Genomic DNA, 16,868 nt, shown 5'->3' on the forward strand with positions numbered 1-16,868 from the left:
AATGATCAAGTGTCTGCCTTTGGCTCAGGGCGTGATCCTAGAATCCCACATTGGACTCCCTGCATGGAGCCTGCTTCTCACTCTGCCTGTCTCTGTCTCTGTCTCTCTCTCATGAATAAACAAATAAAAATAAAAAAATAGTAATACAACCTGTCAGTTTCTTAAAAAGTTAAACACACACACAAACATGACCTAATCATCCTACTCTAGAAGCAAAGTATGTCTGTAAAAAAACTCTCATATGGATGTTCAAAGCAGCTTTATGTAATAGATAAAAGGGAAAACCCAAATGTCAGTCAAGAGATGAATAAAGTCAAGAGATGAATAAAGAGCCTGGGTGGCTCAGCGGTTTAGCACCGCCTTCAGCCCAGGGCCTGATTCTGGAGACCCGGGATCCAGTCCCACATCGGAAGCCTGCTTCTGCTTCTGCCTCTGCCAGTGCCTCTGCCTCTCTCATGAATAAATAAACAAATAAAATCTTAAAAAAAAAAAAAAGAGATAAAGTATAGCCCACACATATACTGGAATACTACTCCACAGTGAAATGAACCACAGCTGATTTGTGCAACATCTGCTCTACAAGCACTCAGCAAGTGCCTCCACAGGGTCAATGGCTTTATTTTTTTATTTTTATTTTTATTTTTTTAAAATTTTTTTAAGGTATTTATTTATTTATGATAGTCACAGAGAGAGAGAGGCAGAGACACAGGCAGAGGGAGAAGCAGGCTCCATGCACCGGGAGCCCGACGTGGGATTCGATCCCAGGTCTCCAGGATCGTGCCCTGGGCCAAAGGCAGGTGCCAAACCGCTGCGCCATCCAGGGATCCCGGGTCAACGGCTTTAAAAAAAAAAAAGCAAAAAAGCCTCTGTTTCATCTGGAAGAGGCCTCACGCCTCTAGAGCTGTCTGTGAATATAGTGTTGGGAGCACAGGAAGGCCAGTGGGAGGAAAGAGGGGAGAGAGTAAACTTTCTTCAAGCTGGTGATATTTATCTGACTCTCAATCCCTGGACTGAGACTTGAGTTTTGGGGGTGGTATTTACAGAGGTAAAAAAGGCACAAGACAAGCAGTTTTCAGTTGATGGGCCATTAAGTTCCAAACCAGGAGTAGGAAGGAGGTAACAGCCTGGTACTGTCAGACCACAAAGCCTTTCAATTTAGGTTAGTATGTTCTGAGCACACTGGGGAAGCCATTGAGGGGTTTTGTTCTTAACATGAAAACAGCTGGGACACCTGGGTGGCTCAGCAGCTGGACGTCTTCCTTTGACTCAGGGTGAGATCCTGGGGTCTGGGATTGGGTCCCCCATCAGGCTCCTGCGGAGAGCCTGCTTCTCCCTCTGCCTGTGTCTGCCTCTTTCTCTGTCTCTTATGAATAAATAAAATCTTAAAAAAAGAAAAAAAAAGGAAATAGCTCTAGTATTTGTTGTGAATGTAAAAGAAAATAGGTGTTCATCACAAAAAACTAGGTGTTCCTCATTGAAAACTAAGGGAATTAAAAAAATATAAAGGACATTTAAAGCACCCTTAACTCTACCACCCTTAAGTACCTGCATCACACTCTTTGGTGTGTTTTTCTCCCTACATTCTGCACATATTCAGACAAAGCAGGCGGGCAGAGTGTACTCCTTCCCTGGTTCTTCCCTCAAACACCCACGTCCTTCCAGGTAAATGCTTCCTCGGGGCAGTCACATCCTGTCCTCCGCTCACCACAACCATGTCCAGCGACCCTGGAAGATCCTGAGGGCCTAGGGACGCCTCTTTTCTCGGGGTTGTGAGTTCCAGCCCCGCCTTGAGTACAGAGATGACTGAATGTAAGATCTTAAAGAAAAAAAGGAAAAAATTCTGAGAGCCTCGTTCTCAGCTTTGTTCTTTTTTTTTCTTCTCTTTAGATTTTTAAAATTCGACAGAGATAGAACAAGTAGGGGGAGGGGAAGAGGGAGAGGGAGAAGCCGACTTCCTGCTGAGCTGGGATTGCCGATGCGGGGCTTGACCCAGGATCCTGGGATCATGGCCTGAGTCGCAGACGTTTAACCAGCTGAGCCATCCAGGCTCCCCTCACCGCCTGACTGGTGGGCGTTCCGTTCCCTTCCCTCCGCTCCCCGGAGTTTCTCTGCCAACAACGTGCCGCCGGGCGCCCCCGGCCTCTGCCCCAGGCCCAGTCTCGGACCCAGCACCCTCCAGCACGCTCGCTTCCGCGCCAGCGGCGTCTTCCCGCCGTCACCCACCCTCTCGGATCCTCACTTGTCGCCCAGGCCCCTTCGCTGCGCCCCCTCTGCGCCGGAATCAAAGGCCCTGCGACCCCACCGCTCAGCCCCCAGAGCCTCCAAACCAACCCTCGCGCCCAGCCAATCTGCACTCCCACTCGAGGATCCTTCACGAATCCTCTTCAAAAGCTTCCAGAACTGCGACTAAACGTTCAACTTGGCAGGGCCGAGGAGAGCGACGCGCTCACGACAGACCAGGAAGCGGCCGATCCAACAGAGGTGCGGGGTCTGGGCCCGGCTCGGCCGCAGCAACGAGACCCCGAGGCCCACCGAGGCAGAGAAGGAGCGCGCGGCAACTGCGGACCCACAACCTGCGGGCGCAGCGTCCACCGCGTCACTCCGGCGACGTCGGCGGGACGATTGAGGTGTCAAGGGCGACGGCGCGACGTCCGCGCGTCACTGCCGGCGACGGCGTCGCGGATTCGTGACGTAGATGCCTGCGCGGGGCTCCGGGCCGACGCAGGCCCCTCTGAGGAGCTCCCGCTGCGGCCGCCCACGCCAGGAGCCGGGGTGCGCTCGCCCGAGACCCGGGCCTGGGGGCGGGGCCTCTCCCCTCCAGCGGCCGCGAGTTATGGGCCGGCGCGAGTAGGCCGCCCGGACGCCGTGCAAACGCCCACCCCGCGCGTCCCGACGCGCTACGTCGCCGACGCTACCGCCGCCGCCTTGGCGTCATGATTTCCGGGCGCCGTGGCCGCCATATTGCTCGCGCGGAAGCGCCGCGGCTGGGTGGCGGTCTCGAAGCGGTGGCGTCGCGGTCGGTGCGGCCGCTGCTATGCCGTCGTCGCCGCTGCGGGTGGCGGTGGTGTGCTCGAGCAACCAGAACCGGAGTATGGAGGCGCACAACATCCTCAGGTAGTTGGGGCCTCCGCCCTGGCCTCGCGCGCCCTGTCGGACGCCGGCTGACCGGCCGTCCTTCCGGCCCCGCCGCCCGCCCGGACCGGTGCTGGGCGGCAACGGCGGTGGTCCGGGCCCCGCTCCCTGCACGCCCGACGCCAGTGGTAGGGCTCGGGGGCTCCGGGGACGAGCGCAGCGAGGAGTGCACAGGCTCGGTCGTCTGCGGGCCCTGCGCCTGCCTGTGCGTCCCGGGAAGTTTCAGGTTTTGAGCCGAGGTTCCCGGGCGCGCAGACCTCCAAGCTCCCGGTAAACCCAGGGTTGGTGGTTTTGCATCTACTCCGCTCGCGTATCTGTGCACCTCAGAATAGCGCAGCTTCGGTGGGATTCCGTCCCCGGGCCGGTAAGTGAGAGATCAGGATAGGGTCTACGGCAGGCGCCGTCGTCCGGTCCCAGCTCTGCCGGAGGACGTGCACAGCTAACCTCGGGATAAAGCAAAAGCCCGAACACGGAAACGGCCTATTTTGTTTTATTTACTTCGTAAATTTGTGTATTTGCTCCTCTATCTACGTTTTCGAGTTTCGGGCCAAAAAAAAAAAAAAATGCTCTTCCTCCCAAAGCCTGCAGCTGGTAATTTCTGGACTCCACGCGAACTCAGCTTTGCGCTTCTGGTTTGTTTGTCAGTACTGACTTCTCTTTTGTGACCCTGGCATTGTACGTGTTTAATAAAAGTTTATTCCTGCTTGGTAAGTTTTCTCGTTCAAAATCACTTTGCAGACTGTGGAATTAACTATTTGTGTTTGTGTTAAAGTTTGGTATACACGTCAACTTTGATAGGGAAGTAAAATTGAAACCGCCTTTTTTCCCAAAATTTCCACATAACATAAAGGACAGCAGTGCCGCCGTAGCAGCCTCCTGCTTACCACATTCCAATTTTCTCTCCTCAGTAACTTGGAAAACTAAATATTTCTTTTAAATATTTAGTTTTTAGTTTTAGTTTTCTAAATACCTCCTCTCATCTTTTAATGAAGGTGGAAGTGTCAGGGTTCCAGGATCTATTAAGAGTTTAATTTTTCCTAACCTCCCACACCGGCGATTTGCTTAATGTCATTTTTTGGTTAGAGTGGGATACTTTGAACCTAACAATTCAACGTAAACGTTGTTTTTAAACAGAAACTTTAAAAAAATAATTAAACAGAAAGTTTTAAAACTGCAAACTTGCTTTAAAGCTAGAAAATGTGCTATTGTTTACAGTCATTAGAAGTTGAGTAAATTTAAGCGGGAGAATGTAAAGTTAACAACACTCCTGGAAAATAACTCAAGGAAAGTGGAAGTTTAATGTTCTCAGAAAGAGTCATCTGGATAGCACCTCATTCTGCTGGCTCTGGCTGTGATCTTTAGTTTAAGGTCTGGCGCTATATCTGCATAACAAAGTTGAGGTGAAATCTTACAAAAGGGAAATGGTTTTTTTTAGTTTTCTGTAGCAATTTTGTTAATAGATCCAGTTCCAGAACTTGGCCGTCGGATACGTCTTTTAGACCATCACTACAAGATGACAGGTCCTTGTGTAGTTCAAAGCAGTGGCAGGTGGCCCAGCATGGATTATCCTATGGAAAAGGGGCGCAGGAAAACCTCTACAGATAATCGCCAGGTAGAAATGCTTAAGTGTGCTTTTACCCATTTCACTGTTTCAAATTTACTTAAAAAAGAGATTCAGGGGACGCCTGGGTGGCTCAGCAGTTGAGCGTCTGCCTTCAGCTCAGGGAGTGATCCTGGGGTCCTGGGATTGAGTCCCACAATGGGCTCCCTGCATGGAGCCTGCTTCTCCCTTTGCCTATGTCTCTGCCTCTCTCTCTCATAAATAAATAAATAAATCTTTAAAAAAAAAGAGACTCGGAAAGGAGGCAAAAGGTAAGTTTAGAGTAACCTGTGTTATTGACATCGTGAATGTGGCTATTTGGGGAGAGATTTTCCTTTGTCATAAACTAGTGTTTGTTTATAAAAAGATCTCTCCATAAACAAAATACACTGAAGATAGAGGTGATGACAGTCACAGGATCCTTGTAGCACCTTCTGGGTATCTCCTGTGTGTATATGCAGGAGGTTAAGGTGTTGTTTTGTAATTTTTTTCAAGTGATGTTATATTTTGGTTCTTATTTGGATGTATTGAGTTTGAATACATCTGTTTATATTGAGTAGCAGCAGTGGTTACAGAATCAGCACACAGTCATCCAGAGGAGTTCCGTGCAGCAATTAATTTTGTAGCCAGCCCCCCATTAGTAGGCGTTTTGGCTGTTTTTTTTTACCTTTCACTCTTAAAATGTCAATATCCTGGTGCCATATAAATATAAACTTTACATAGTTATCTGATTGTTTCCTTGGATGAATTCCTGGGGGTAGACTGCTGAGTCAAAAGGTAGGCCTATTTCACATTTTCATACATTTTGCCAGACTGTCTTCCAGAAAGGTACCTAAGTATAGAATTGATGTTTTCTCAATCTGGGTATTCTTTTCTTTTCTTTTCTCTTTTCTTTTCTTTTCTTTTCTTTTCTTTTCTTTTCTTTTCTTTTCTTTTCTTTTCTTGCTTTTCTTTTCTTTTCACGCTACTAAGGCAAAAGAGGATCTCCCCCTCTTTTAGTTTTAAAGTAGTATTGAGATGCAACAACTTCTGTCATTTTCACTTTTGACAATTATTTATTGTTTTGTCTCTGTTTGGATTATTTACAGCATTTAGAAGCTTGATGATCTTTAAGAACTTGATGTGGTTTTGTCACCACATGAGACCTTATGAACATTAGGGCCTTCAGGAGGACTTTTGTGAAACAGGAAAGCTTCTGAAATGAAATATTAAAAGGAATGCAGTTAATTAAATCCACACAGGAGGTAGTTTGATTATTGAAACCCTATTTGATATTTTATTTTTGAGCTATTGAAAATCAGCTTTGACAATTTTTCTGACAAGTCAAATACAGATTGTAACAAATGTTGGCATTTTTAGTCATAATGTTTCCTGTTTCATTTTGATCTTTTGAGGCTAAACTGTTTCAAATACCAGCCCTGGGAGTTCTTAGGGTTTTTTGTTTTTTTGTTTTTTTGTTTTTGTTTTTTTTGTTTTTTTTAATTCTTTAGGTTTTTTAGGAGAGTTTCCACAAAGGCTTCTGTTTTTGGTGTGCAGTGGATTGAGATATCCCTTTGGAGCCAATTTTATTTTCTTGTTCAGAGTGATCTCCTGGATGTTAAGGAGCATGTTGATTTTTGGAAGTTCTTTCATGGACTTATGCATATTGCTGAACTGAGTTCACAAGTCTGTTTTCAGCCCTAAGGCACTGATTTGAGGAACATGAGCAGGGAGGCTGCAAATGAGGAAACTAGGTTGAGGGTCAGTCTCTTGAGCTGCTCTCTGCTAGGTGCTTTCTAAATACCATTTGATTTCATCCTTGCAACTTTAGGATGTCCACACTTAACACAGGTGACGAGGCAGTATTCAGAACAAGAAGCCCTGACTCCTGAATGACAGCAAGGATTTGGATATGTGGGTATCTGATTAGAATGAGTAACAGAATCTAGACTCCAGATGGGAAAAGCATCGGCTGTAAAAGGGTCAAGGGTGAGGGCAGGGCAACAGAATCAGCTATGGTCCTGTGGTTCTCCATTTTGGATAGGGCTCCCAAATCATGACCAGAGCATGTATGTAGGCCCCCAGCCACACTGGGATAGGGGCAAAATTGTCCTCTCCCAGATGGGACCAAGTCTCAGGCTGCCTGTAGTTGTGCCATAAGAGCGTACGCAGTCATGGCACTAGACCCTTCCTGGTCTTGGACCCATTCCAGAAGTCTCTTTTCCTTTACCAGGGAGAGATAGTCGGCTCTGCCCTGTAGCCTCTCTGGCTGCATCTTTACTTTGGTTCTGGGTACCCTTGAAGAAAGTAAACTAGAAGCCATTTGGAAAGGTGAGAGCATTAAAAATCATGTTTTTAAGAATGACAGAGACTGCAGAAGAAGCGCCTACAGAGGAACACATTTACCTTCCTGGGTTTTAATGGACTGCGTTGTTTTTTTGTCTTCAGGAGGCAGAACTAAAGTGAGGAGGATGGTTGGAGAAAGGTCAGTTTTTGTGCGAACATGGATTCAAAACTGAGTAGACCAAGCATGGTAACAGGTCCGACGGCTAAAACATTTCTTTCCTGCATAAAGGATCATCTTCTCTAATCTTTTATACATGAGAACAGGTGGAGTCCAGAGCAGGAAAGACAGTGCAGCAGGTTCACCCTGTTAGTAACATGTTGCTGTATAGGGTCACTTCGTGTTGGGGCAGGAGAGCAGCATATTGGTGGTGATTTGTTGCTGACCCATCCGAAGTACCAGATCTTGAGGTCCCACTCTGCTGGCACTGTGCACAGGGAAGACACTGGAGAGATAGAGCAACCAGCAGAGCAAGGTGGCCCATGAGAAGCCAAGGTTAAGGAAAAGTAGCTGTGGAGGGAGGAACGTCTAAGCAGGGGTGCTGATGGGGGGCTGGACATAAGGGTGCACTTGTCACAAGCTTGACACAGTCATCCCACCCTTAGTTCAGTTTTATTATTTTTTTAAAAGATTTTATTTATTCATGAGAGACACAGAGAGAGAGGCAGAGACAGGCAGAGGGAGAAGCAGGCTCCATGCTGGGAACCCGATGTGGGACTCGATCCTGGGTCTCCAGGATCACGCCCTGGGCTGAAGGCGATGATAAACCGCTGAGCCACCCGGGCTGTCCAGTTGTTCAGTTTTATTGTTGACCTTGTGGGAGGATAAGAAAGGGAGATGTAAACCCTAGAACATATTTACTGAAATGTGTTTACAGCCCACATTTAGCAGGGGATGACATTAATTTTACTGGAGCACTAACATTTCAGAAGAGTTCATTTTGCAGGCTTTTGTGACTTCCGGGACAGTGACATTGCAGGCAGGCCTTCAAAGTTTGGTGGCTTCTGAGCATTTGATTTGTGTTCTGTAAATATGAGATCATCACATAGGTAGGCTGATTAGCAGTGAGTGATGTGCCTATAGGGAAGGTGACCTGGGATTGGGAGTGCATCGTGCCCTACTTAGAGACAGGGTGTGCTTTCACAGAGTTGGCAGTGGGTCTAGGATTTCAGTCTTGGCCAAAGAAGTGTATGAAATTCAATTAATAATCATATGATGGAAAATAGAAAACATAATACAATCCATGCTGTTAATTTGGATTTTTTTTAATTTTTTTTTATTTACTTATGATAGTCACACACACAGAGAGAAAGAGAGAGAGAGAGAGAGGCAGAGACATAGGCAGAGGGAGAAGCAGGCTCCATGCACCGGGAGCCCGACGTGGGACCCGATCCCTGGGCCAAAGGCAGGCGCCAAACCTCTGCGCCACCCAGGGATCCCTTAATTTGGATATTAACTTGTGATTCTTTTTGGTGTTCATTTGAACATCGTCATTTTACCTTTAGCTATTGGGATAATGGTGGAAACAATTTCTCTTCCTCCAAATTTGACATTTTCTGTTATAAGTTCTTTATCTTATTTTTTTTTTTTAAGATTTTATCCATGAGAGACAGAGGTGTAGGCTGAGGGAGAAGTAGGCTCCCCTTGAGGAGCCCAATGCAGGACTCAATCCCAGGACCTTGAGATCACGACCCGAGCCAAAGGCAGACACTCAACCATTGATCCACTCAGGTGCTCCTGTGAGAAGTTCTTTATGATAGATTTTTTTGGTACTTGTGAAGACATTTGATAAACACTTGTCTGGAATAGTTGGCCTTTGAGACAAAGCCTCTTGGTCAGGAATATTTTTTTAGCCTTTAGTTCTTTTATGTAAGATCGTTGTCACACCGCTGTTGTGCTGCTCTGGCAGTTGCATCAGCTCAGAAAAAACCACGCTTCTGTTGCTAATTAGCCTTTTTGCCACTTGGGAACATTCTGTTGGGGGAAGAACAAGCCACATTGTTTTATTTTTAAATACACTTGACTGCCATTTCAGAAAGTTGAGAAGGATGGTGAGGACAGGCCACTACACCATATCTTATGGCGGGCAGCTTCCTCTGTTCAGAGTTCTACCTGTCCCTTTGGAGATCCAGCGCTCATCCCCTCAAAGGCCTTGTAAAGGATCAGCCAGGTGGAATATTGGGCTCAATTATCTTTGGGATGATCTACTTTTACAGATATGGACAGACTAGGGGATCCCTGGGTGGCGCAGCGGTTTGGCGCCTGCCTTTGGCCCAGGGCGCGATCCTGGAGACCCGGGATCGAGTCCCACGTCGGGCTCCCGGTGCATGGAGCCTGCTTCTCCCTCTGCCTGTGTCTCTGCCTCTCTCTCTCTCTCTGTGACTATCATAAATTAAAAAAAAAAAAAATTACAGATATGGACAGACTAAAGTGGAGAATGTTCCATTTGGACACCTAATGCAAGCGTCAGACCCTACATAAAATGTGTAGAAGAGATAGTTGGGTCTGCCAGGTGGCACTGTCCAGGCAATTCAGACTCGGGCTGCCCCAGCAGGATGGGGATGTGAGTCTCTGGTTCAGGAGCCTCCCGAGAACCCTGTGGGTAGCTTTCGGGTACCCTGTCTTCCCTACCCCAGCCTGAAACACCTTGGGGCCCTGTCCAGGGTCTGTATCATGGGGTGTGTGCTGTGAAACTCCTTGAGGTGCTCTGTCTCCTAATTCCCACTCTCCCTGGTCCCCTCTGCTCCTGCCCATGGCTTTCTCCATCACTGTCCTCACTGTCCTGTGTACTGGATGTTTTACCTACTTTGTCACTGCCACCTCCCCCCCCCCCCCCTTTTCAGTTATCGAAGGACAGAAGGTTGGGTCTGGGTTGTTTTTTTTGTTTTGTTTTTTTAAGATTTTATTCATGAGAGAGACAGAGAGGCATAGACACAGGCAGAGGGAGAAGCAGGGTTCTTTTGGGAAGCCCTATGGAGGAGATCCCAGGACCCCTGGGATCACGACCTGAACCAAAGGCAGGCTTTCAACCACTGAGCCACCAGGCGTTCCGAGTTGGGTATGTTATGATTATTATTGTATCTGTAATATGTTGAATCAAAATGAAGGATAAACCTGTCACCCCTGGGATCCCTGGGTGGCTCAGCGGTTTAACGCCTATCTTTGGCCCAGGGCGTGATCCTAGAGACCCAGGATCGAGTCCTGCGTCAGGCTCCCTGCATGGAGCCTGCTTCTCCCTCTGCCTGTGTCTCTGCCTCCCCCCACCCTCACCCCGTGTGTCTATCATGAATAAATAAATAAAATCTTAAAACAAAAACAAAAAAACCCTGCCACCCCTGAAAGTGGTGGTGGTTTTTAATGTTTGAAGCTGTAGTCATGTCCTTGGGCGGGCTTATTTCCGTGGACTCGTGGTTTCTTAGCACAGGTCCCTTCATTCCCCTGCCAGCTGAAGAGGCAGTGCTTTACATTCAGGTATTGGGTGTGTGAATGGCCCAGTGCTCTCAGAGTAAAGCTGCCCCTGAATACAGGTGAAGTGGTCGATGGAGTTGACTTACCAGCATCCAGGATACTTGTGCTTCTGGGCACCTTTGTTTTTCCAGCAGTCACACAGTAAACTGAAAGGAGACCTGAGTTAGCAGGGTTAGAGGAAGGTCATGCTGCCGACCCTGGGTTAGTTTCAGGAGTAATTCTCTTTATCCCTCAATAATGTGCAGTTTTGTTTTGTTTTGTTTTCAACGTGCAGCTTTTATATTTCAACAGCCTTTAAGCTGCTGTAACAGTGGCAGGGTCCCAGGCAGTGGGAGAGTCTTTAGGACACCTCAGGGAAGTGGCTTGGAGTGTAAAAAGCAAGCTACTTGTTTCAGACTGTTCTTCCAGAGTGGTGCAGACTTCGGCTCACCCCAGTGTGTTCTCTGTGGCTCTCATGGCCATGACCTGCTCTGCTGGGACAGTTTTAGGAGAATGGGACCTGCACAGAAGGAAGTGCCCTGCTGACCTTTCTTGCATGGAGGTGAGCAGGTAGTGGGTGGCTGGGCAACAGCTTGTTAACCTCCTCCGCTGTTGAGATGACCTTCGTCACAGGCTTGTTGGTGCTTTGGCAGAAAATATTTATTGTATGTAATCTGGTGAGGAAATAAGTTCAGATTTGGGGTGAAGATGGTCTGCATGGACATTCTTGGGGCACTCAAGTCGAGGTGTGCTGCATATCCGTGGTCTGTGGCTGTGATCAAGTGTCAGAAATGTTGGTTGTATTTAGGGTCATTTTAACAGTTCAGTTATACGTGGGTCTTGGTTTGCTAATCCAAAATCTCTGTTATGCTGTGTTCTTTGTCACAAGTGACTTTCTGGGGGCCTGCTTGCACAGCTCAGGCTTCTAGAGATGCAGGTACATGACTCAGTTCTTACCAACCTCAGAGGACTCAGATGAAGTGTTTAAAGAAAACGACAAGAATGCTTTTTAAGATTACTGTTTCCATGTATGCTTACTTGATGCTTTGTGTGGGTGCCAGGTGGGCAGGCGTGGAGGTGTCTTTTCCTTGGGGACACAGTGCTGCCCAGTCCCTTGAGCCACTAGAGTTGGACGTGTTTCCACTCTGCTTTTGCTGTGAATAATTGCAGGAGATTCTGGTGTATGTGGTGCTCCTCGCCTTGTTCACGTGGTCTACGATAACCTGCTGGATGGAGGGACACAACTGATTCTTGTCTTCTTTGGTTATGGTCAGGGCTGCAGTGAGCATCATCTGGGGCCATTTGCAGATGCATACATGTGTCCTGTAGGATGGTCTTCCAGAGTGAAGTGTCTGTGTTGGAGGGCACAGTGATTTTTCACTTGGTGGATGTTGGCACCTTCTCCAGAAGTTCACGAGTCACATCCAGCTGCACCATTTGACTGAGGTTTTCCTTCCTTGTAAAATTGTTATTCATTTGCCATTTGCCAGATGTTGATTGTGTGCCGGCTGTGTGCTGCTATGGGTGCTAGGGACACAGCAGCGAGCAGAGGGACCACATCCCTACTGCATGGCGCTGACATGGCAGTGGGAGAGTGCTAACCCATAAACAGCCTTGGACCTTAATATGATGTGTTTCTCTTATGATGAAGGAGATTAAGCTGTTTCCTTCCCTGTGACTTTTATGTTCATACCTTTGCCTCTCTGTGGGGCTTATTCATTTCATTTTATTTTATTTTATTTATTTATTTTTTTTAAGATTTTATTTATTTATTCATGATAGTCACAGAGAGAGAGAGGCAGAGACACAGGCAGAGGGAGAAGCAGGCTCCATGCACCGGGAGCCCGATGTGGGATTCGATCCCGGGTCTCCAGGATCATACCCTGGGCCAAAGGCAGGCGCCAAACCGCTGCGCCACCCAGGGATCCCCTCATTTCATTTTATATGTCAGACTCTGCACTCTTGACATTTTGGGTTGGAGGACTCTCCTGTTCATCATAGGAGGTTTAGCAGCCTCCCTGGTCTCTAGATGCCAGGAGCACCTTTCATTGTGAAAACCAAATCTATCTCCAGGCATAGTCACATAAGAGTTACAGTAAAACTTAGGAAAGCGTGAGACCATTACCACCAGGGATTTCAGAGCCAGGTGAGCCTGTGGGGAGGATCGGGGCGCCAATGGAAACACATGGCCCCTTAAGTCTGTGAGGTTTGTTTTCAGATAACATTTTTTATGTCACTTAAAATGATAATGATTTATGTTGTCAGTCACAGGGGCTGCGCTTCATGCACATTCCCCTAGTTTCGTAATAGACATGTCTTTTGCTCCTTCGCTTTTCTTGGACTCCAGGTTACAAGAGTCTCCATAGCTCAGAAGTTGTCTGTTCTTAACCCTCAGGGCCGATGTGATAATGTAACAGGCTGCGGAGGTGCCCCTGTAGGCCCAATGCCCCTGGGCTCTCAGTTTGGTTTCCTGGCAAGCCCACATCACAGGACATCAGGAACTGAACTCAGGGTGCTCCTGTGGTGTCGTGTGCTGTCAAGTCTATGGGAGTTTCTTAGGAGTCACAAAGTAGGGGTCCTGTGAACCTGAACCCTCTACAGAGGTCAGGGCAGTGGTCAGGTATGTTTCAGAAGAAATCTTCCCTAACCCTGCGTGTCTGTCAGTCCTCTGAGGGTCAGAGAGGTTCTAGAGAGGTGCATTGAACAAGCTGTACTCCTCACACGCCACCTTGTAACTGGGTTCACAAACCTTTTGTCTTTCTTCTGCAGTGGTTTCATCCAATTTTTGTATGATATGCTATAGGATTTTTATTTAAGATTGGCTTATTTATGGGACTCCTGGGTGGCTCAGTGGTTGAGTGTCTGCCTTTGGCTCAGGGTGTGATCCTGGGGTCTGGGGATTGAGTCCCGCATTGGGCTCCCTGCGGGGAGTCTGCTTCTCCCTCTGCCTATGTCGCTGTCTCTCTGTCTGTCGTGAATAAATAAAATCTTTTTAAAAAATTGATTTATTTATTCATGTGTGTATGCACACGAGTGTTGGGAGGTGCAGAAAGGAGAGAGAGAATCTCAAGCAGACTGCACTGAGCACAGAGCCCGATGCATGACCCTGAGATCAGGAGCTGAGCTAAAACCAAGAGTCAGACATTTAACTCACTGCGCCACCCAGGCACCCCAGTATGCTACAGAATTTTTAAAAATTTGTGAATAAAATGCTTAAAGTTAAGAATATAAGAACCTGTTTGTAGTATCAACAGATACTCATTTTGTCTATATTCTGCTTCATATTCCTTGGTTTTAGAATTTTGTGTCTCAATCCAACTGTGATTTTTTTTTTTCTTTCCTTCTGTGTCTTTCAGCAAACGTGGATTCAGTGTCCGGTCCTTTGGAACAGGAACTCATGTGAAGCTCCCAGGACCAGCACCTGACAAGCCAAATGTTTATGATTTCAAAACTACATACGATCAGATGTACAATGATCTCCTTAGGAAGGATAAAGAACTGTATCCCAGTGGGTTGCCCTTTTACAAACCCCTGTACTTGTCTCTGGCAGGTGTAATCTGTGGCATGTGTTGATCAGGGGTGCCTGTGACGCAGCTACATAGTGGCTGCCTCTGCATGTGCTGAGTCATGGCACACTTGATGCAAAAATGATGTTAAGGCGCGTTCAGATGTCAACGTAGAGCCCATGTTGACAAAGCCAAGGGCAGGTTCTGATGTAACAAGAAACAGGGCAGTGTAGGTGAGGAAGGCAGAGTGGAGTTGTTTTTCCCACTGCGGGGCTGCCCACCACTCTCTGCAGGTAGGTGTGTGTGCGCACACATGTGAGCACCATGTGCACTGATTCACATGTAGGCAGGCTGCTTCACACATCTCTGCCACATTTGCTACCAAAGGAAGCATGTTAGAAACAAATAATCCGAGAGAACTTGACTTCATTTCAGGAAGAGGCAAAACAGACTGGATCTGCTACTTAAGACTCATGTGAAAGAAAGGTATTTATTATTATTATTATTACTCATTTTTAGAGAGAGAGAGCTCACAAGCGGGAGGGGCAGAGGGAGAAGGAGAGAGAATCCCAAGCCGACTCCATGCTGAGTGTAGAGCCCAACACAGGGCTCAATCTCACAACCCTAAGATGACAACCTGAGCTCAAACCAAGAGTCGGACACTTAACTGCACCACCCAGGTGCCCCAAGAAAGGTATTTTTTAAAGAGATGTTTATGAGAATGACGTCCGGCTATACAGTGGTTAAGATCATTGTTGCCTGGCATTTGACCAGGATACTTCATGATCATCTGTGCTGCTTTAGAACTCTTGGGCCTTCCCTGTTACAGTGAGGGATTTCTAGTTCTCGGGATGGAGCCCAAACATACGCCAAGCAAAAGGAATATAAACACTGGAGAGAAAACTCTGCCTTCATGTTGGTGCTTTTGTAATTTTTAATAAACTACGAATGTTTTCTGTAAATCTGTAGATTACTTAGCTGGGAGTGTGACCCCAAAGGCCATTTCAAGCAAAGTATAAAAGTGGACCCTGACAGTTACCCCTGTGTTCTTCTCCCTCATCTACCATTAATTGTCAAGGGCATTGAGGTGCAGATGCCATAGCCAAACGTGTGGGGCTGGCTGCGGATTGCTGTGGGTGGTGGGTCACCTGTGGTGCACTGCGCCCAGGAGTCTAGGAGGCAGATCCGAGGTTCTCCTGGGAAGTCCTGTGTGCCTCCTTTCTCAGAAGCTGCAGAGCCTGTGCTGGGGAGAAGACCCTAAGTATTTCTGTTGAGCTGTGCTCTGGTCTCTGCATTGCAGGGCCATGTGCTGCTCACATCCTTGGGCCAAGAAGGAAGGCTGTGCTCTGGCTCACCTAGAGGCAGTGTCTCAGGCTTCTCTCCCTGAAATTCTTTGTGTTGACCACAAGCCCTCTTATCCTGGAGAAACCTGTGACCTTAACTCTGAGTTTTTCTAGCTTGGTATGAATTCTCCATGTGTTGTTAAGCTTATCTTGAGACCTCATCTGTCTTTGAAGATTCTTATTCAGCTAGCACCATTCATTTTTATTTTTTTTATTTTTATTTTTTTAATTTTTATTTATTTATGATAGTCACAGAGAGAGAGAGAGAGAGAGGCAGAGACACAGGCAGAGGGAGAAGCAGGCTCCATGCACCGGGAGCCCGATGTGGGATTCGATCCCGGGTCTCCAGGATCGCGCCCTGGGCCAAAGGCAGGCGCTAAACCGCTGCGCCACCCAGGGATCCCACCATTCATTTTTAAACTCTGGTACTCAACGAGAGAAACGAAAAATAACACACTTGTTCATACTCCCATATTTATTAGAAATTAGGCTTTTTGACGTTGGAGCTGACTGATCTTTTTGTTTCTAGGAGTGGGCAGCACTTAACCACATTTTAAAGAGACTGGAAAAAGGATTTGGAGTAGGAGGGTTGATGTGTAGGTCTTAGCAGTTCTGAATGAAGGAGCAGAGTCCAGCTGCTCAGAATTCAGAATTTCCTTTGTGGGCTGACTTTGTACAGATGCATGGTCTCTCCACGAAGCATCCAGTCCAGAAGACAGCCACCCGTGTGTGCCTTTGATGCATTGTGGGGAAGGTGTGGTGGTTGGGGGGACATGGCTGTTCCTACTGTCACCAGCAGTATTTACCTCCTGAGACCCTATGTAGGAAGGTCAACTTTAGATCTCCCCTTTTGATTGTACCTTGCAAAGCTCTGGGAGAAACTCCTTTTTTGGTTTATTGACTTCACTTGGGTGGAATATCTGTCTTCTAGGAAAGGTGCTGTGCTTGGTGCTTAGCTCACCTAACTACAGCCCTGGGCCAGTAAAGAAGGGTCATCTGCTCCAGGAAGGCGTGTCACGGTGCACACTGGCAAGACTCTGGGGACAGAGGCACAAGTCTTTCATGTATGAGGGGAGCAGAGGTAGGAGGTGGTGGAGGAGGATCAGCTGTGTATTGGGGGGTCACATGTCTGGTGTTGGAGGTGCCCTGAGAACACAGGAGGGGAACACTTGACTAGCTGGGGACACATATCCAGCTGCTGGGAGGCCTGGCGTTTTGGTTGCTTCCGAGTTGGCATAAGATACAAGCAGATATGTGCAAAAAGCCAAGTCTGTAAGCTAGAATACCGGGGCTTTTGTGGAAGTGATGGTTATAACCTGAAGTGGAAAGCTAGAAAAGTATTTTAGGGTGTAAACTGCAGATAAAGCACATCCACTAAATGTTCTACTTTTTAAGGGAGAGAGTGACATGACAGGAGGAAACTAGTCGCACCTGGTTGGCGGAGCCTGGCGGTGAGGCTGAGTGATGGGGGGGGGTGTGGTGGGGGGAAGCACTCCTGGGGCTGAGTCAGGAACTAG

At 47.4% G+C, this 16,868-nt stretch overlaps 1 protein-coding gene across 1 annotated transcript in view; it reads left to right on the forward strand.

Annotated features, from left to right (window-relative positions):
- Positions 1-2,931: 2,931 nt before the first annotated feature.
- Positions 2,932-16,868, forward strand: part of SSU72 (SSU72 homolog, RNA polymerase II CTD phosphatase) — a 29,302-nt gene continuing 15,365 nt past the window's right edge. Inside the window, exons 1-2 of the mRNA XM_077891647.1 lie at positions 2,932-3,114; positions 13,859-14,002. Of these exons, the coding sequence (XP_077747773.1) occupies positions 3,035-3,114; positions 13,859-14,002 (224 nt within the window). The 5' untranslated portion in view covers positions 2,932-3,034. The remainder of the gene's footprint in view (positions 3,115-13,858; positions 14,003-16,868) is intronic.

The sequence above is a fragment of the Canis aureus genome, chromosome 3, assembly GCF_053574225.1.
Source record: "Canis aureus isolate CA01 chromosome 3, VMU_Caureus_v.1.0, whole genome shotgun sequence".
Classification (NCBI taxonomy): domain Eukaryota; kingdom Metazoa; phylum Chordata; class Mammalia; order Carnivora; family Canidae; genus Canis; species Canis aureus.